This window comes from Oncorhynchus clarkii, chromosome 5 (assembly GCF_045791955.1).
Source record: "Oncorhynchus clarkii lewisi isolate Uvic-CL-2024 chromosome 5, UVic_Ocla_1.0, whole genome shotgun sequence".
In the NCBI taxonomy this organism is placed as follows: Eukaryota; Metazoa; Chordata; class Actinopteri; order Salmoniformes; family Salmonidae; genus Oncorhynchus; species Oncorhynchus clarkii.
Genome location: NC_092151.1, coordinates 64,957,203 through 64,978,984, shown reverse-complemented (window position 1 = coordinate 64,978,984; position 21,782 = coordinate 64,957,203). Strand labels below are relative to the sequence as shown.

Below are 21,782 nucleotides of genomic sequence, written 5' to 3'. Positions count from 1 at the left end.
TTGCAAAAATGTTTTCACTCAGGTATTTTGTTGACGATAATGCTATACGGCTTTATTAATACCCTCTGGAGCCAGAGAATGAATCCATGTAGACTAGAGAGTATAGGACTGCTGTGACAAACACAGAGACAGAGTGCGCCAGAGGTGACAGTGTATAAAACAGCCAACCACAACATCCTGCACCTCCATCTGACCTTAACTCCATCTCCTTCCTGTTATTACATGCTCATCTGCACGCACGTGTGTTAGTGTCGGTTTGCTCGCAGGCATGTGATGTCAGTGAGTGCCTGAGAGAGAGACAGATCTAGTGTCAGTATATTTGGCCGTTACATAAAATACCTAATGAGTGTAACAACTGTGCTGTGCTGAGGAGAGTGACAGAATGACAACAACAGAGGGAGGTAGCCTGCTATCATGGCCCTCATTGCCCCAGCCTCATAACGGACTGGAGTTGGACTAAGGACAGAGAGAGACTTTAAGTCCATTTAAATGTCCCTTAGGGAAAGGGAAATGGGGATACGTAGTCAGTTGTACAACTGAATGCATTAAAATGGGGGGGGGGGGGGGGGGCTGCCTTAATCGACATCCACGTCATCGGCGCCCGGGAACAGTGGGTTAACTGTCTTGCTCAGGGGCAGAACAACACATGTTTATGTTGTCAGCTCGGGGAGTCGATCCAGCAACTTTTCGGTTACTGGCCCAACGCTCCTACCCGCCAGGTGCCAGGGAGAACTAGCTAATGTTCTATTCATCTAATAGGAGATGTCTAGAGTGCTTTATGAAGATACACAGTGGCAGGAAGCCTTGTTTTCAATATGAAGATAAAGAGGTCTGTCAAAGGCAAATATTACAATAATATAGCAGCGAGATAGCCTCTCATCTGATAGTCAGTGTCACTGCCTAGAAAGGATATCATTCTGATTGACATCGGCTCGGATGACAAACCCCTCCTCATCCACCTCCAGGGGAGAGTTCTGTGTGCAGAATAGAGAATACCCAGCAACGTCAGACACAAACATAAATACTTTATCCTAGTGTTTGATATGCTTAATAACAAAACTCAACCCAGACTGAGTGATGTTATCATCAGAAGTGTTATATCACTCCAGGGGCAGTGTGTGAAGATTATGACCTGGGTAAGAGGTGGTGCGACCCCCCCCCCATGTGACACTTGTCTGTTAAAACAGTCCTGGCAACCCACTGATCTCGACCCAACCTCAAAAGCCCCTTCTCAGAAGGATAAAAATAGGCAAGGTAACCCAACACTGCCAGACACGTCATTGTCACACATATGATTACTCCCCCTTGCTCATACACACGCACACGGTGACACACACACACACACGTCCATCTGTCTGTCAGTAAGTTGGAAGGGGCAACGTGATGTGCTGTTTAAACCACCACCACCACAGACTGATAATGGAAGAACTGACATTGACTTGATGGTTTTCGTGCCACTGTGTACAAGTGTGAATTAGCATACACTCACTGGTGTCTCCGTCACAGCCAAATCCCTGCAAAAAGCAACACATAGGTGAATGTAAGTGACAAGATAATATCCCAGATGAAGCTGACAAAAGAAAGTGAGGGGAATTGGGATTTATCGTGTGTGTGTGTGTGTGTGTGTGTGTGTGTGTGTGTGTGTGTGTGTGTGTGTGTGTGTGCGCTCACGTTGAGTCTGGCTCTTTGTCCCTCTTGCCCAGTCCAGGAATCCTGAAGGCTTTTCCTCGACTCTTCTTACTCCCCTCAGGTACTGAAGCTGTCATGTACTCCTCAAACCCCACCAGGGCTGCCACACATAGGGATATATCACAGTGAGGACAAATGGGACACACACGCACACACACTGGGATCAAACCATCCGTTTATGGTGTTTGTGTGGTGTACCTGGTCTGTCCTTCCCTGTGCCCTTCTGCTCTGCAAACCTCTGGATGAGGTTATCTATGCCGATGTTCTCCACGTTCTGTTTGAACTCCTCATGGACCTGAACAGAGGAGAGAGGGGCTCCTTACAGTCTGACAAGAACAGCTCAAGAGAGAAGAAGCATGCCTGAGAGAGAGGGCTTGGAGTGTGTGTGATGTGGATGTGAAGTTTGACTCAGAGAGGGCAGTTAAATCCCTCCAGCCAGACTGTGGCTCCTGGGTCAGTGTCTGGGTGACCTACCTGTCCCACCTGGACGTGGGTGTCCTCTATGGAGTGAGAGTATCCCTTGATAAGCTGTTTTATCTGCCTCAGGTGGGCCTCCTCAATGTCCTGGAACTTCTGTACAGAGGATGGGAACACAACAGTGTTCAGACACCAAGATGGGTCCTAATTACAGCAAACTACCCCATAGCACACCAAAATGCTACTCAAACGACCCCAAAGCACACCAAAATGCTACTCAAACTACCCCAAAGCACACCAAAATGCTACTCAAACTACCCCAAAGCACACCAAAATGCTACTCAAAATACCCACAAACCACCGCAAAATGCCATTAAGTACTAAGAACTGAAACCCAAAGGACCCCAAGAAACAAAAACCAAAGGCACTTATCAGCCATGGCAACTTTAAAAGAACAGAACCAGGTTCAAACCATAATAGTTCCCATCCCAGATAATAACCAGGTGCTAATCACAACACAGCATGTGGGCTAGAGTAATGGCTTGAAAGAACAGGTCATTTCCCCCTGTCATGTTCTGGGCTGTAGTCTTCATGAAGCCACGCTGAGCTCTCTCTACCCCACTCATAATTAGGGCCAGATCTCCCATTGTAGCTATTAACAGGTAATTGGTCACCAGGATTCCAGTCATCATTTCATACCCAAATATAGCAACGTTCATCTGGTTTGTTAAGTGTTTCCTTGGAAACTGCAGGTAGCCATGGAGATGGGTTTATGTTAACTTAAGGGAACCCCAGGATTGGGCCACACTGATATAACATGTCTGGTTCCTCCATGGAGTCCCGCCCCTAACCCGCCCCAGGACCAGTGAACTGACTGACCTGTGCTGATTCGCTCATCTTCTGCTCGAAGTCTCCTCCCACGCGGTTATACTTCTCTATACACACAGCAAACAACTCGGCAGCTTTCTTAGACTTCAGCTCCGCCTAGTGAGAGGAGAGAAGATGATTATAGACTTCATCCAGTCATTAGTTGAACCTTTATTTATACTGGTGAGAACAAATGATCTGTTATAATAGTAACCTTGTTGGACTCCCTACCATTATTAGTCAGTAAACTTCCAGCAACCAATAATTTATAAACAGTAGGCACCCACCCTGCGGTCATATAACAGTTAAGACAGCTCTACTGTAGTTATACAGAATGACATCTAGTGGACAGACCTTCTCCAGTTCTTTCTGGGGGGCTCCCTCTTTCCTCAGTCTGTCCAGCTCAATACACTTGGAGTGGTATCCCTCCCTGGACTTCTGGAGGTGACCATTCTGGACCTGAACCGCCTGAACAGACTCCAGGGTCGCCACCTGCTCCTCCTTGGTCTGTGAGAAACACACCATACACATATTCTTAATTTTAGATTGGCTGTTATAGATTAGAATATAGTTAATGATTCATGGGGGGTTGGAGGTGGCATCATCATGGAAACATATGGTGAGAAGAGGGGCTTCCTCATGTTACCTTGCGGTGAACTTTGACCTGCTCGTCACCATACTTGTTGATGTCCCGGATGAGGTCGTTCATCTTGCGCATCAGCTCAAGGTGGCAGAGAGCCAGCTTGTCTGATGACACCCGGAACACGTCCCACATAGGGGCAAACGTCCTGAGGGCCACACAGCAGTATGTCACCTATGGTATAAAGTCCTAACGCCAACTTTGTGTTTTTTTTAGCTAATAATAACATATACTGAGTGTACAAAACATTAGGAACACCTTCCTAATTTTGAGTTCCACCCCCTTTTGCCCTTAGAACAGCGTCAATTAGCCGGGGCATGGACTCTACAAAGTGTCGAAAGCGTTCCACAGAGATCCTGGCCCATGCTGCTTCTAATGCTTCCCACAGTTGCGTCAGGTTGACTGGATGTCCTTTGAGTGGTGGACCATTCTGGATACACACAGGAAACTGTTGAGCGTGAACAACCCAGCAGTGTTGCAGTGTTCAAAGGCACTTAAATATTGCCCATTCACCCTCTGAATGGCACACATACACAATCCATTTCTCAATTGTCTCAAGGCTTAAAATTCCTTCTTTAACCTGTCTCCTCCCCTTCATCTACACTGACTGAAGTGGATTTAAGGAGTGACATCAACAAGGGATCATAGCTTTCACCTGGATTCACCTAGTCAGTTTATGTCATGAAAAGAGCAGGCGTTCCTAATGTTTGTATACTCAGTATACATTTACAGAGGTGACTTCATACATTTTGTTTGAATGGTCCATCTTCATGGTGCATTTCTAGAGTTAAACAAACCAAATCACCCCAAAACAACACACACAGGAAGTGAAGAAGGCAGAGTTCTGGGATGATGGAGTAGATCACATCCCTGACCTATGACCCAGTAATCATGGACCCTAGAGAATCATAGACCCTAATCATGCAGACAAACTACTGTACATCCTCTAAGCACCCTGCCAATATAGAACAGTTGATTTCATTATGATAGGAATACTGCTCTCTAAACTGAGATGTTGATGACAATGGTTATCTATTATACTCACCCTAGTGGGCTTCCATTGCTTGCCATCTTGGCCATTTTGCTCATAGACTTGGAGTAGGTTTCCTCGATGGCAGCCCTGAGAACCCACAGATAGATAAGAGAAAATCCCTATGAACCCCTGGCTGGTCAGTAACAAACTAGGCAGTGATAGTCTACTACACAGTCTCAGCATTGAAAATCCTGCATCCAACTGCAGATAGAGCTATTAAACCTACACTCATACCCTTCTGGCTCACAGAAAAACGATTGCATATCGAGGACATCGTCCCCACAGTGACTGTACGTACATACCCCAGCCAGAAGCCATGGATTACAGGCAACATTCGCACTGAGCTAAAGGGTAGAGCTGCCGCTTGTAAGATGCGGGACTCTAACCCGGTAGCTTACAAGAAATCCTGCAATGCCCTGCAACGAAACATCAAACAGGCAAAGCAGGGCTAAGATTGAATCATACTACACCGGCTCTGACGCTCGTCTTATGTGGCAGGGCTTGCAAACTATTACAGACTACAAAGGGAAGCACAGCCGTGAGCTGCCCAGTGACACGAGCCTACCAGATGAGCTAAATCACTTCTATGCTCTCTTCGAGGCAAGCAACACTGAGGCATGCATGAGAGCATCAGCTGTTTCAGGCGACTGTGTGATCACGCTCTCCGTAGCCGAAGTGAGTAAGACCTATAAACAGGTCAACATACACAAGGCTGCGGGGCCAGACGGATTACCAGGACGTGTGCTCCGGGCATGTGCTGACCAACTGGCAGGTGTCTTCAATGACATTTTCAACATGTCCCTGATTGAGTCTGTAATACCAACATGTTTCAAGCAGACCACCATAGTCCCTGTGCCCAAGAACACAAAGGCAACCTGCCTAAATGACTACAGACCCGTAGTACTCACGTCTGTAGCCATGAAGTGCTTTGAAAGGTTGGTAATGGCTCACATCAACACCATTATCCCAGAAACCCTAGACTCACTCCAATTTGCATACCGCCCAAACAGATCCACAGATGATGTAATCTATATTTTTAAAAGTCCACACTGCCCTTTCCCACCTGGACAAAAGGAACACTTACGTGAGAATGCTGTTCATTGACTACAGCTCAGCGTTAAACACAATAGTACCTTCAAAGCTCATCACTAAGCTAAGGATCCCTGGGACTAAACACCTCCCTCTGCAACTGGCTCCTGGACTTCCTGACGGGCCGCCCCCAGGTGGTGATGGTAGGTAACAACACATCTGCCACGCTGATCCTCAACACTGGAGCTCCCCAGGGGTGCGTGCTCAGTCCACTCCTGTACTCCCTGTTCACCCACGACTGCATGGCCAGGCACGACTCCAACACCATCATTAAGTTTGCAAACAACACAACAGTGGTAGGCCTGATCACCGACAACAATGAGACAGCCTATAGGGAGGAAGTCAGAGACCTGGCTGGGTGGTGCCAGAATAACAACCTATCCCTCAACGTAACCAAGACTAAGGAGATTATTGTGGACTACAGGAAAAGGAGGACCGAGCACGCCCCCATTCTCATCGACGGGGCTGTAGTGGAGCAGGTTGAGAGCTTCAAGTTCCTTGGGGTCCGGATCAACAACAAACTAGAATGGTCCAAACACGACAAAGCCTATTCCCCCTCAGGAAACTAAAAATATTTGGCCTGAGATCCTCAAAAGGTTCTACAGCTGCAACATCGAAAGCATCACTGCCTGGTACGGCAACTGCTCGGCCTGTGACCGCAAGGCACTACAGAGGGTAGTGCGTGCGGCCCAGTACATCACTGGGGCTAAGCTGCCTGCCATCCACGACCTCTACACCAGGCGGTGTCAGAGGAATTCCCTAAAAATCGTCAGACACCAGCCACCCCAAACATTGACTGTTCTCTCTACTACCACATGGCAAGCGGTACCGGAGTGCCAAGTCTAAGACAAAAAGGCTTCTCAACTGTTTGCATTGTGTGCCTCCCCCCAACCCCTCTTTTTACGTTGCTGCTACTCTCTGCTTATCATATATGCATAGTCACTTTAACTATACATTCATGTACATACTACCTCAATTGGGCCGACCAGCCAGTGCTCCTGCACAGTGGCTAACCTGGCTATCTGCATTGTGTCCCACCCACCACCCGCCAACCCCTCTTTTACACTACTGCTACTCTCTGTTCATCATATACAGTGGGGCAAAAAAGTATTTAGTCAGCCACCAATTGTGCAAGTTCTCCCACTTAAAAAGATGACAGGCCTGTAATTTTCATCATAGGTACACTTCAACTATGACAGACAAAATGAGAAAAAAAATCCAGAAAATCACATTGTAGGATTTTTTATGAATTTATTTGCAAATGATGGTGGAAAATAAGTATTTGGTCACCTACAAACAAGCAAGATTTCTGGCTCTCACAGACCTGCAACTTCTTCTTTAAGAGGCTCCTCTGTCCTCCACTCGTTACCTGTATTAATGGCACCTGTTTGAACTTGTTATCAGTATAAAAGACACCTGTCCACAAATTCAAACAGTCACACTACAAACTCCACTATGGCCAAGACCAAAGAGCTGTCAAAGGACACCAGAAACAAAATTGTAGACCTGCACCAGGCTGGGAAGCTTGCTTTGAAGAAATCAACTGTGGGAGCAATTATTAGGAAATGGAAGACATACAAGACCACTGATAATCTCCCTCGATCTGGGGCTCCACGCAAGATCTCACCCCGCGGGGTCAAAATTATCACAAGAACGGTGAGCAAAAATCCCAGAACCACACGGGGGGACCTAGTGAATGACTTGCAGAGAGCTGGGACCAAAGTAACAAAGCCTACCATCAGTAACACACTACGCCGCCAGGGACTCAAATCCTGCAGTGCCAGACGTGCCCCCCTGCTTAAGCCAGTACATGTCCAGGCTCGTCTGAAGTTTGCTAGAGAGCATTTGGATGATCCAGAAGAAGATTGGGAGAATGTCAAATGGTCAGATGAAACCAAAATATAACTTTTTGGTAAAAACTCAACTCGTCGTGTTTGGAGGACAAAGAATTCTGAGTTGCATCCAAAGAACACCATACCTACTGTGAAGTATGGGGGTGGAAACATCATGCTTTGGGGCTGTTTTTCTGCAAAGGGACCAGGACGACTGATCCGTGTAAAGGAAAGAATGAATGGGGCCATGTATCGTGAGATTTTGAGTGAAAACCTCCTTCCATCAGCAAGGGCATTGAAGATTAAACGTGGCTGGGTCTTTCAGAATGACAATGATCCCAAACACACCGCCTGGGCAACGAAGGAGTGGCTTCGTAAGAAGCATTTCAAGGTCCTGGAGTGGCCTAGCCAGTCTCCAGATCTCAACCCCATAGAACATCTTTGGAGGGAGTTGAAAGTCTGTGTTGCCCAGCAACAGCCCCAAAACATCCCTGCTCTAGAGGAGATCTGCATGGAGGAATGGGCCAAAATACCAGCAACAGTGTGTGAAAACCTTGTGAAGACTTACAGAAAACGTTTGACCTCTGTCATTGCCAACAAAGGGTATATAACAAAGTATTGAGATAGACTTTTGTTATTGACCAAATACTTATTTTCCACCATAATTTGCAAATAAATTCATAAAAAATCCTACAATGTGATTTTCTGGATTTTTTTTCTAATTTTGTCTGTCATAGTTGAAGTGTACCTATGATGAAAATTACAGGCCTCTCTCATCTTTTTAAGTAGGAGAACTTGCACAATTGGTGGCTGACTAAATACTTTTTTGCCCCACTGTATGCATAGTCACTTTAACCATATCTACATGTACATACTACCTCAATCAGCCTGACTAACCGGTGTCTGTATGTAGCCTCACTACTTTTATAGCCTCGCTACTGTAAATAGCCTATTTTTACTGTTGTTTTATTTGTTTCCCAACTATTGTTCACCTAACACCTTTTTTTGCACTATTGGTTAGAGCCTGTAAGTAAGCATTTCACTAAGGTCTACCTACACCTGTTGTACTCGGCGCACGTGACAAATAAACTTTGATTAGAGATCTTACTAGCATAATGGATCATATTATTATGTACAGAGAATAATAAAGAGCAAACATAGGGTATAAACAGCCAGGCAAAGGGAAATAAATATTCAGCATCCATACTGTATAAATGTTGCCCAAACCCACATCTGAATAATAAATGGTCTCATTTTGCAGGAAGAACATAACATTTGAATAACCATCTGTAGTCCGGCGAAAAGAAGAAAAAAAAGTAGATCAGTATATTCTGGGGGGGACAACCCCCTCCCATCTCGACGAGGAGAGAGCAAAGAAATAAACAAACAAATCGAAGACAAATCGCTGCAGTTTCACAAGCCTCCCAGCAACAGAGAAATCCATTTTAAATGATATAGAGAAGTAGTACCCCCTGAAGATGGGTAGCTAGGCATACAGAACATTTGAATATCTGACATTTCTAATCAACCACTCCCAGATTGTCCTTTTAGATAAATCGAACTTCCCCATCCAGATTGCGAGAGAGCTTTAGAAGACCAGAGAGAAGAGCTGAGGTGAGGGAAATCAATCAGCTCAATGGGTTACTCCGTCTGTCCTGAGGGAAACAGCGTCTCTACAACGTCTCATTTCATTTCCTGACTGCCACTTTGTTGCCTCCACATTTCCTCCCGCCTGTGGGGAATGTGCAGTGGTTGGGATCTTATGAATAATAGTCAAGATTATGACATTGGTCTGACTGTGCAGGTTGTTATATCCCCCTGTAAGAAAAGCCCTGTAAGTCCCAGGCTTAAATACTACAATGAGTCTTCAACTTCCAGCTAATTGACTCATTAAGAGATTTAATAAATACAGAGGGCTGCAGGGAAAACAACCCAGGAGGAGCATTTTACCTGAGCCGAGTGCCCAGATAACATGCAAAACACAGCTACTGTAAATGTGTGTGTGGTAAGACAGGGAGCTCCTTGTCTTGTGGGCTGTGTCTTGTCTTGTGGGCTGTGTCTTGTCTTGTGGGCTGTGTCTTGTCTTGTGGGCTGTGTCTTGTCTTGTGGGCTGTGTCTTGTCTTGTGGGCTGTGTCTTGTCTTGTATGAAAGTGTGTGTGTCTGTTAACACTCCTGTGTGCTGGTCTGTCCACATGCAGCACAGTAGTGAGGGTTAGAGGGCAGGGTTGGCAGGGGAGAGGAGCGGCTCCATCAAGGCCCTGTGTCCTGTGTTGGAATCAGTCTTTTTAAAGGCAATCTTCAAAACCTTAACGAACATTTAGAAAACTAACTTTTTCAAATGAATTGATGAGTTGAAATAAAAAAACGGATTGAGAAACATCTCACTCCTCCCCATATATCCCATCACCACTGTACCACCCCTCCCACACGTCCCAGCCCAAACAACACCTCACCTCTCGCGGACAAACTCTGCCAGCTCCTTGGTAGCAATCTGGCCATGCTTCATGTTGTGGTACAGCAAGTCAAAACCTGCATTCTTGTCCCCCTGCAAAAACACAAAGTCCTTGGGTGAGCCACAGCATTATATTGTACTGCATCTCTATGGGGTGAGCTTTATAGATTCTTCAATATGAGAGATGTTATTACTACACATTTTTTGTTTATATAAAATTCTGTCAACACTTCTCTCTGTTACTTATTCCTTGAGGACCTTGGAGCATAGTAACATGAATTGTTAAGGTAAAAAGGAGGTGAAAGATTAACACAAACAAAACTAATACGGTTTTCTTTCATTGTGGTCCTAATATTGTGGATGTGGACGCTTCTCTTGTTGTTAAGCAACCAGAACCAAGCTTGACATATGGTTGGCGAAAACAGAAATGTCTATCTGTCCAACAGAAGCATGCCTGGGAGGTGGTGATGACACAAACACAAGTCATTTTGTATTCTTCCATGACCTTTAGTACTGTGGATGGATTCTTGTTTCTCTCGTTGGAGGGGAACCACAAGCAATCATGACACTGGTTTAAGGAAACAAAAATGGATGTATTCTTCCTCCAGCTTTCAGAGGAAGGCAGACGGGGTAAGCTGAGTGGTTTTCAAAAATGCAATTCTCTTCCAAGCTGAAGAAGTCTTCCCACAGGGTCCATGCACATTTTAGATGTATTGTGCTACAATAGAATACATCTGAATTTGCATTGACCCAAAGACTTTCTTCCTTTTGTCCTGCACCTTACCCGCCTTGTGCAGATGTCTTTATTTTCTACAAGACTGGCCAGAAGCCGTGCTTGTTTCAAAGACACGATTCCATCCCTACATATAACACTAACAAAATTATCACGTAACAGGTGCGTTAGGCTAACTGAGGCAGAATTAAAAATAGCCCATACCTTGAAGCACCCACTTTGATGTCAACAGTGGATCTGTTGTGGAGGCTGTCCAGACAGGCAAGCAGCTGCTCCTCAACACTATAAATACCCTGCTAGAGGGACACACACTTTTTCCAAGTAGCAGGGGAATGCCTGGAATGCCAAGGGTCCGGGATAGAGGCTAAGAGCAGGCCAACACCACAACCACCCAAAGTCACAGACACCAAAACAGTCGTTGCTTTGAGACATCTGTCTACAGACAGGAGAGTGGTGGTGGGCTGGAGGCCTCAGTAGGGATCAGAGGATTTGGGTTCAAACCCATTTGATTATTTAACAACAGTACACTAGGTAATACAGAGACTTTAATTCACATGTAATTCTCCAAAAACCTTTCCTTCTCTATGGAAGGGCAGTTATGCCGTATTCTTTGTCTCTCTCCCATCTGCACCAGTCTTTGTGTAACCCAAGCCAGAGAAAGGTGAGCTGCCCTGCTCTGTCCTAAACACAACGCAGGTATATAGTTCCCTTAACTACGCTAACAGGTACATGTCTCTGACCAGGTGTAGCATTGCCTTTGTGAATGCAATAATTACAAATCATTTGTAGGCTGCAAGAAGCCCAAAGAGATAATATTTAACTGAAAGATAATAATTTCAAACCTTTCTTACATTTGTATATGATTACATACATGTAGTGTATGTGGACACCCCTTCAAAGTAGTGGATTTGGCTATTTCAGCCACACCCGTTGCTGACAGGTGTATAAAATCGAGCATACCAAACATTTACAGTAGAATGTCCTTACTGAAGAGCTCAGTGACTTTCAATGTTTTAAACTACCTCTGGAAAAAACGTCAGCACAATAACTGTTTGTGGGACCTTCATGAAATGGGTTTCCATGGCCGAGCAGCCACAAACAAGCCTAACATCACCATACGCAATGCCAAGTATTGGCTGGAGTGGTGTAAAGCTCGCCACCATTGGACTCTGAAGCAGTGGAAACGCGTTCTCTGCAGTGATGAATCACGCTTCACCATCAGGCAGTTCGACGGACAAATCTGGGTTTGGCGGATGCCAGGAGAACGCTACCTGCCTGAATGCATAGTGCCAACTGTAAAGTTTGGTGGAGGAAGAATAATGGTCTGGGGCTGTTTTACATGATTCGGGCTAAGCCCCTTAGTTCCAGTGAAGGGAAATTTTAACGCAACAACATACAATGACTACTAGACAATTCTGCTTCCAACATTGTGGCAACAGTTTGGGGAAGGTCCTTACTGTTTCAGCATGACAATGCCCCTGTGTACAAAGTGAGGTCCATACAGAAATGGTTTGTCGAGATCGGTGTGGAAGAACCTGACTTGCCTGCAGAGAGCCCTGGCCTCAACCCAATCAAAACACCTTTGGGATGAATTGGAATGCCGACTGCAAGCCAGGACTAATTGCCCAACATCAGTGCCTGACCTCACTAATGCTCTTGTGCCTGAATGGAAGCAAGTCCCCACAGCAATGTTCCAACATCTAGTGGAAAGCCTTCCCAGAAGAGTGGAGGCTTTTATAGCAGCAAAGGGGGGACCAACTCCATATTAATGTCTATGATTTTGGAATTAGATGTTTGACGAGCAGGCTACTTTTGGCCACATAGTATATCTCTATATTATGAGTGGGAATACTTTGGAACAGATTTCCTAAATTAAAATCAATTGGAGCTGATTTGCTGGTGTTTTTACAGTCTTTTATGTCCAACAATTAGAAAACAATTAAAAATCACCCACGGGCCAAATTTTTCCCATTGGCCACCAGTTGGGGAACCCTGATCTAAAACATACAGCATCTAAAACGTACAATAGCCTACAGTATATTCAAATAAGGCACATAGGCGATCATTGAAACATATTTGAAAATAGTCAAATTAGACCAACCAGGTCCCAAGCGGTCTTCCATTAAATTACTGTAACGATGAATGACAGGGGGTTTTCAGAAGAGGAACCCCAAACAAACAATAGGCCTACATAAAGCTACTACTGTTCAGTCTGTTTAACTGCCAAATAATTTATCTGTGAAAGGAGCTTAAGTCCCACACAACTCAGTAATAACACCCAGACAGAAAATATGACTTATTTCACAGAAACAAAATAGCCTCATCTAAAAAGGTTAGGCCTAATTCTCATTTGACTCTCTTGGTCTCAATTGAGACAGACGATTATCGACACATTTGTGCTTTAGGAATTAGTATGAAAGTAATCCCAGTGGATTTTCTTATCAGTTAATGAATCCAGGGGTATATTTAATATGGTGGCTTGGCTTTCTGAACAACTCTTATTATGTCTTTGTGTTTCCAGAAAAGATAAATAATTGCTAGCTAATTAGAAGTTGACCTCCATGAGGGCTGAAATTTTTTTGGGGGGGTTTATCATTCCCGCCATGGCTCATTGTCCCAGCAACAGAGTTCCCCTGCTAACAGACACAGTGGGACAGAAGTATGACAGCTCTTTCATTTATGTGACAGACAGGTGCGTGTGTGTGTAGTAATGCATTTTCTGGGGAGGGCTTATATTTGTCCTGCTACAAAGTGTGTAATGGAAATGTGTTTCTTCATATCCCAACTCCCCCTGAGACACCCGTAGGGAGTGGGGTCACGAGCCAGGGTCACTATTGGACAGCGCTCCTGGAGCAATTAGGGTTAAATGCCTTGCTCAAGGGCACAAAAGCAGATCTTGTTTTTCACCGTGTGTGTGTGTGTGTCAGACCTGGAACAACTATAGTTTTAACTATGCTTTGTGGAAAGTATTTTTCCCGGGGGAACAAAGTTACTTTGGAGGGGACTGCAAATACTTTAAAAAAAAGTACTACTTTTTAAAACTATGTTAATAAAGATCTCAGAAAGTGATGACTTTTTAAAAACTATTTTAGTACAGATCTGAACGCAACTACTTAAAAAAAAATTGAATACAGATCTCAGGAAGTGATTACTTTTCTGAAATATTTGGATTGGCTGCCTTCAACTAATGACAGGGCTGTAACTGCATGTTGAAAATAGAAATAGAATGAATAGAACACACACACAATCTCCTGTACTATTCCAATCTGACAGTCATATTTGAACTATACAATACATTTATATTTGAACATCTTGTAAAAGTCCATTCTCCTGAATGTCCATTGCCCCAAGTATCAATTAGATAATCAAGTCAAACCAATTAACCAATGATATTTTGTACAGATAGGTATAAATAAGTTGTGACGCTCAACTACAAGCCACTAAAAAGGTTGAACGCTGTAATTAATGTTATGACACCTGAGAATACCAGAGTATTTCAAAGCCATTTGCAAACAGCAAGTTGGACGCTTAGCAAAAACAACTTCTTTACCTTTTTGTCCATCTAAAGGGATAGTTTACTCAGAATACAAATTAACATCATGCTCCACCTACCTTGGCTGTATTTGATTCAAGAAGGCAGTTTTGAGATATTTAGCTTCCTTAAAGCTGCCGTATGTAACTTTTTGGGTGACCGATCAAATTCACATTGAAATACGTGTTATAGATCTGTCACTCTCATTGAAAGTAAGTCTAAGAAGCTGTACATCTGTTCTATGGGCACCATTTCTATGCTTCCCGTTCTTAAGTTTTGTTTTTGCATTTTTGACTTTCAGTTTTGTACACCAGCTCCAAACAGTTTTGTACACCAGCTCCAAACAGTTTTGTACACCAGCTCCAAACAGTTTTGTACACCAGCTCCAAACAGCTGAAAACACTAGATTTTGGGTTATGGACAAGATATGTCACGGCAGTTTAGATGGTACAATGATTCTCTACACCAGGGGTACTCAACTCTTGCCCTATGAGGTCCAGAGCCTGCTGGTTTTCTTTTCTACCTGATAATTAATTGCACACACCTGGTGTCCCAGTTCTAAATCAATCCCTGATTAGAGGGGAACAATGAAAAATTGCAGTGGAACTGGCTTTGAGGTCCAGAGTTGAGTTTGAGGGCGCGACACTACACTTGCTGGTTAACTGAAATTAGGTGAACTATTAGAATTTTAGCAACCAGAACATGGCGGAGCGATTTATGGTTAGAGCATCTTTAATAGACATTTTTTGTTAACACTTTGGTAATTGCATTTTAATTTCATAAGAATGAGCTGATAGTTTATGTAACTACTGTACAGAAGAGGAATAGTGACTGTTCCTTACTCCACTTATGTAAAAAAAAAAACATTATTATGCAATTATAAAACAATTTCCAAACAACTTGATGTTGAGTGTTACTGAATTACCTTATGTCTTACTCATTATGTGATAATCATTTTAAAGCTGCAAAAGTAGTCTACTCTAATGTTTGTTTCTTCATCAAATATTTGGCAGCCATCAAATAAATATTTTTTTGTTATCAAATAACTTGCATAAATTTAAATACCTTCAAATATTATTTGGTTTTCTGAGAGGTATTCACAATATTAAGTATTATATGTTTTTCTGAGACCTGTATTTAAAAATCAGTTGAAACTCTATATAAACTATATTCAACTACCCGAGTAGTAGAAAAGTTTTTTTCAAATAAACGAAAAAATACAACTATTTTCTGCCCAGGTATGGTGTATGTGTGTGCCAGTATCGCACCCTAAACAACTTATCATCCAAAGATGTCATAAGAGTTAAATCCATGAGAAAATCTCATCATCTTCCCTCTGAGATCCTTCATCACACAGGTCTGTTTCATATTACACTCCATGGCCAATGGTCTTTGACAGTTCTCTTTGTCTGATTCATGCAGTCCCTCTCTTCTCCCTCCCTACTCCTTTAAATCAATTAAGATGCAAGAGAGAGCACATTACAATGACAACTCACAACTTTCTCACCATGGCTGAGATTACTTTGTACTCCATGAAACCCTGAGAAGCTCTGTCTGTCAGTCTAGTCTGTGTGGTCAGGTACTGACCAGATTCATGTTTTGCAGCTATTAGTTTTAGTTCCTCAGCCTCAGTGTGGTTCAACGGTTGACCAGAGTAGAGCCCGGAGCGGTCCACTCCCTGACCACTGTCGGTGTGGTTCAACGGTTGACCAGAGTAGAGCCCGGAGCGGTTCACTCTCTGACCAGTGTCGGAGGACATTCTTGTGCTGTGATACAAGCGGGCAGAAAGGCAGGCAGGCATGGCGCCATGTGAAACCTGTCACACAGTGACACACAGAGTACAGAACAGCCGGTCTGTCCTCTCACTGGTCAGCAGCATAAACAACCCTGCCTGCCAATCCATCTATCAACAACTACCAGGCCTGGATAGTAAAGGAAACATATCCTATCCTATGCTCAGAGTTGGATATAATATGGTGTGGTATGACATAGCATAGGCCAATATGTTATGATAATGATCTAGTATAATATAGTCAAAATGGCTTGATAGCCCCAGGTCAGTGTCAGAGGAAAGAGCCAGTCTAGCTGACTCATTGAGGTTTTGTGCTTACGGTGCACTTTGGGCTCAATAGGCAATCCCACAGCAGTGTCAGCAGCACTGATGATGTGCCTCTAGTATCCCGTCACACTACTTTCACATCTAAAAGGACATCGTCATGGAGTCCCCATAACAAACCCATCACCTGCTCTAGTCATTACCTGGTCCACAGTGCCTGGGAGAGACCAGCAGCATCCATGTTGAACTATACTGCACTAACATCACTTCAGATCAGAACACACACAGTCCTGTTGCCGCATTGATTCGTGGCTTCAGTGCCCCATTGGGGAACAGGCAGGTGGATTGAGCTCTGTGGTACACGTGACACCCTGAGTACAGGACCAACCCATGACAGAGACTGAGCACAATGCAGTCACACACACACACACACACACACACACACACACACACACACAATCATTACCATCACCAATGCATTTGCATCTGGCCTCAGGAACCTGAAGGCAAATTTCCTGAAATGGCTCTTTATCTAACGGGACAATGAACGACTATCCAGCTGCCATTAATCTAATTTAGCAAAGCAAATAACAGCTCCACAAGGAGGGAGAGAGGGAAAGATGGAGAGAAGGAGCAAGAAAAAAAAGAATGAAAAAGAGGAGAGAGAGAGGTAGAGAGAGGAGACAGGAGAAAGTTGTGAAGAGAGAAGGAGAGCGTGTGTCCTCTGATAACACTCCTACCCGTCCGTCCCTGCCACTGTGTTTACAACAACCCTCTCCGGACCGCAGAGCCCCGTGAGACCCAGAGACACAGCCAGGCACAACGTGGATGGGAGGGAAGAGCAGAGGCAACACTGGGTTCATTCTGCTGATGAATGATTGGCTGGGTATAAATTCACCTCAGAGAGCAGAGCGCACTTCCTGGAACAGACGGACACTGTGCCCAGATGAGGCCTAGCAGAGAACACCAATGAATTCTATAAAAAGACATGGATGATTCATCCAACACACAGCCCTGATAGTTTTCCGAATGGTAGTGCAGGGAGGCAGGTAGCCTAGTGGTTAGAGGAGGGGGAGGCAGGTAGCCTAGTGGTTAGAGGAGGGGAAGGCAGGTAGCCTAGTGGTTAGAGGAGGGGAAGGCAGGTAGCCTAGTGGTTAGAGGAGGGGGAGACAGGTAGCCTAGTGGTTAGAGCGTTGGGCCATTAACCGAAAGGTGTCTAGATTGAATCCCTGAGCGAACAAGGTACAAATCTGTCGTTCTGCCCCTGAACAAGGCAGTTAACCCACTGTTCCTAGGCCGTCATTATAAATAAGAATTTGTTCTTAACTGACTTGTCTAGTTAAATAAAGGTCAAATAAAATAAAATGAGTGTGTCTGGAGTCGTTCGGCAAAAAGGTGCAATTAAAGGATTAATGGTGTTCAATGTGAGAGCGCCCATTCAGCCATCTCACTGGGGAATTGGACAGGGGGGCATATTCTCATAAACTTAACAGGCATTAACGTCTTTGTCTTGGGATGAAAGCACTGAACAGAGCACAACACCCATACTGTACACACTCTCCTTTCATCTGAGAGGAGAGAGTCATTCTACTGTCAAGGATGTGGACTAAGGACTTCATTAAGAATGCGTCTAATTATGATAGATGTGTATTCCTCCTCCATCCCTCCATTGACTAATTAAGAAAGGGTGGAATACATGCAAATATAATGGTTTGGCCTGGCTCTGGATTTCCAAGCAGAAATGAAGGCTCTGTCCCGATATGCAGCTCCCAGGTGTCTCTACACGCTAATTACCTCAAGGTTGAATTTGCATAGCGCTGCAATTTGTCGGCATAAGAGAATCACAGATAGTGAGGAAGGGGAATGGGACACACACACACAGACACACACGCCTGGAGACTCCATTCCCAGAGATAGCTGGCATCGGCATGCATACTTCACTAAGCTCATGGCTGAGACAAACTAAGTTAACTGATATAAGCTGGAGTGGATGCTGGTGTCCACTGTGTTATGCAACAGCCCTTCGAGCTAGAAGACAAGTCCTTTGTTGCTCCTTTACAGTAAAGCTTGTACGCCAAGCAGTGAGAAGCAGAGCAACACCGTAACTATGACAAGGAAGAGAAGCCAACATCATTATGTGAGATGGCCAACATTGGATTCCTATGGACACAGACTGATGGGAGACTGTCTGAGAGAGAGTTCCGTCCCTCCTGGTTTGGGTTGGAGGGAAGCGTCTTTAACCTGCCTTTGTTCCACACAAAGGAGTTATCCTCTCCCCTCCATAGGCATGGAGGCCCTGCTGCCTGCAGCCACACAAAGGCAGGCAGGATCACATGACTTGCTGCTGATCAGTCAGCAGGCAGGCTGGCAGAGCAGACAGACAGCCCAGCTTGCTCCTCACAATTACACACTCAACTCTGCCTCTGTCACAGTCACTCACACAACACATCTCTACATAATGGAGCAAGGGAGGATCCAGCATCACAGAGATAGAGGCTTCATGCACACGCACACACACACACACATATATATATATATATATATGAGAGCATGCACAAATACAAAGACACACAAACCCCAGCACTACCAAACAAGTACACACACTATCTGATGCACAGTGAATGAGGAATGGGGAGTTAGAGAAATCATAATCAGACATCCCCCAACAACTGAATGAATAAAAAAAGAAACTTTAGATTCTCTAAATATTGCAACCTATAAAAACCTCAAATCAATCAATGATAGGAATCTCATTTCTCTAACCAAATGAAATTCCTGACTTGCTGCCAGGCCCAATTGTTACTGGACTTTTAGTTACATTTTTTGGCACAGCTTCCTCCTCCAAATATCCCTCCTTCACGGTGAATTAGCAGAGTGGTGTATTAGAACCAGGGCAAACCTGAAATAGCTCCGCCAGGTGTGCAGAGGAGCATAGTCAGATTACCGCTAGGAGTAGCTGACAAACACCTGGCCTGTTTCAGTCTCTCCTAATATCCCTCTAAGACTAGGGGGTTACAGTCAGTGGTACATTGCGGTCATGCTTATTCTCTGCAGTATCTGTCCAGGGTCTAACATATTGATGTGGTTCCTGTTGGTTTATTTTCCAGGTATTGTATGATGACGTGTGTTCATCTGTGTCAGGAATTAACTCTGTGCCCCTACTCCCACCATCACTAAGGAGACCAAGTAGCCTAAGTAACCTCAGTTCTATGAGAGAGAGAGAGAGAGAGAGAGAGAGAGAGAGAGAGAGAGAGAGAGAGAGAGAGAGAGAGAGAGAGAGAGAGTGAGAGAACACTCAGGAGACTGGTGCAACATGTGCATCATGGTGGTGGTTCAGTATCATTCACAGATTAATTACTGAGAAAGTAAGGTGTCATGACTCATATTGTTCTGCCAGCCTACATGTATTTGTCTCCTTTAAGTATATATATGTGTTCCCTTGTTGTCTCTCTTGTTGTGTTGTTTTTTATTTTTAATCCCAGGCCCCCGTCCCTGCAGGAGGCCTTTTGCCTTTTGGTTGGCCATCATTGTGGATAAGAATTTGTTGCCTAGTTAAATAAAGTTTAAAAACATATAATGCTGTACAAAAGTTGTTTCGCATGATATTTAACTGTAAAAGGCAGGCGTATTATTGCTTCGGACACATACAGTTTGTAAGTGTTTGGGTTTTTATTAGCTTCTGCAATCTGTATAGAAATGAGCGGTAAAAGGGTCTAACGTTTGCCTGCATAATGGCCAAATAAAATAAAACAATGTCTGATCGTTACGTAACCCTTTCCTTGACTGCTAGGTTTCACCTCTCCATGTTGAGCTGCCAATGATCCTCATAGAATATAATACATCAAATAGACTCACCCAGAAGTTGTTCTTGAAGAACGCCATCTTCACAGAGTTTTAAAGGGATCTGTAATTACGTGAGAGGGGAGGAAACCGTTAGAGACAGGTCAGAAACGAGGCTACAGCCCTCAGCTCTCCTCTGTATCAGTGACCAGAGTCAGCCGGTGGCACTGAACCAACATTCACTCCAATAATGAGACAACTCTACATATTAATTGTTGTTTTCCCTGTGCTGAATTGCAATTGATCTCTAGCTGTGGGCTGAATCGCCCCTTGTACAGACACTGTAACAATAAATTGGGCTACGTGAAAAGCCTCCTCTCAGGCCCCAAAACAGACACAGAGACACTGTAGTGTATAAAGAATAAAGTAGAAACTTCTGTTGCGGTCTTATTAAAAACAAGCTGATGTAGGCAAGGCAACAATAGACACATTTAGTTTAATGAAGACCAGTGTCCTGAGGGGACAGTCAGGGGTTAACAGTTCACTTCAAAGAGACGGAGAGGCTGACACAGGGAGGAGAGGGAAGAGAGAGAGCGAGGGAAGAGAGAGAGAGTGAGGCAAGAGGGATAGAGCAAGGCAAGGGGAGAGAGTGAGGGAAGAGGGAAAGAGCGATAGAAGAGGGAGAGAGCGATAGAAGAGGAGAGAGAGCGGGGGAAGAGGGAGAGAGCGGGGGAAGACGGAGAGAGCGGGGGAAAACGGAGAGAGCGGGGGAAGACGGAGAGAGCGGGGGAAGACGGAGAGAGCGGGGGAAGACGGAGAGAGCGGGGGAAGACGGAGAGAGCGGGGGAAGACGGAGAGAGCGGGGGAAGACGGAGAGAGCGGTTGAAGAAGAGAGCGGAGAGGGAGAGAGCGGGGGAAGACGGAGAGAGCGGGGGAAGACGGAGAGAGCGGGGGAAGACGGAGAGAGCGGGGGAAGACGGAGAGAGCGGGGGAAGACGGAGAGAGCGGGGGATGACGGAGAGAGCGGGGGAAGACGGAGAGAGCGGGGGAAGACGGAGAGAGCGGGGGAAGACTGAAAGACGGAGAGAGCGGGGGAAGACGGAGAGAGCGGGGGAAGACGGAGAGAGCGGGGGAAGACGGAGAGAGCGGGGGAAGACGGAGAGAGCGGGGGAAGACGACGGAGACGGAGAGAGGGGAAGACGGAGAGAGCGGGGGAAGACAGAGAGAAGACCGAGAGAAAAAGAGAGAGCTCTGACAGAGCCACCAAGGAGAGTGTGCCCTATCAAGATGAATAAAAATCTCCACAGTGTAATCACTCAGTCTGTCTGTGTGTGCAGTTTAGAGCTGAGAGGCTACGCTATGGGTCTCTAGCCAATAGCCATATCTCTAATACCATCCCCCAGAGTCACCTCCCAGAAGGTATACTAAGGTAAGGTCACACACAAAGAGCCTCCACAACACAATGAATCAACAGGAACCATGGTCTCTTCTCTGACTGTGAAGTGAGAATTGCGACTATGGACTTCTATGGGAAGGGACTATGGACTTCTATGGGAAGGGATTATGGACTTCTATGGGAAGGGACTATGGACTTCTATGGGAAGGGACTATGGACTTCTATGGGAAGGGATTATGGACTTCTATGGGAAGGGACTATGGAC

General features: G+C 44.9%; 1 protein-coding gene across 3 annotated transcripts in view; it reads right to left on the bottom strand.

Annotated features, from left to right (window-relative positions):
- LOC139409240 (F-BAR domain only protein 1-like) overlaps nucleotides 1-21,782 on the bottom strand; it is a 43,223-nt gene that overhangs the window by 8,699 nt on the left and 12,742 nt on the right. The window contains exons 2-12 of one of the 3 annotated variants that reach the window (XM_071154115.1): nucleotides 20,197-20,245; nucleotides 10,022-10,113; nucleotides 4,659-4,733; nucleotides 3,620-3,761; nucleotides 3,328-3,480; nucleotides 2,986-3,090; nucleotides 2,164-2,262; nucleotides 1,888-1,984; nucleotides 1,672-1,789; nucleotides 1,490-1,514; nucleotides 914-974 (exon numbers count right to left, since the gene is read on the bottom strand). In XM_071154115.1, the coding sequence (XP_071010216.1) occupies nucleotides 914-974; nucleotides 1,490-1,514; nucleotides 1,672-1,789; nucleotides 1,888-1,984; nucleotides 2,164-2,262; nucleotides 2,986-3,090; nucleotides 3,328-3,480; nucleotides 3,620-3,761; nucleotides 4,659-4,733; nucleotides 10,022-10,113; nucleotides 20,197-20,223 (994 nt within the window). In that variant the 5' untranslated portion in view covers nucleotides 20,224-20,245. Of the gene's footprint in view, nucleotides 1-913; nucleotides 975-1,489; nucleotides 1,515-1,671; nucleotides 1,790-1,887; nucleotides 1,985-2,163; nucleotides 2,263-2,985; nucleotides 3,091-3,327; nucleotides 3,481-3,619; nucleotides 3,762-4,658; nucleotides 4,734-10,021; nucleotides 10,114-15,792; nucleotides 16,096-20,196; nucleotides 20,246-21,782 lie in introns of those variants that run through there. The other 2 variants (XM_071154114.1, XM_071154116.1) reach the window with 2 other exon arrangements.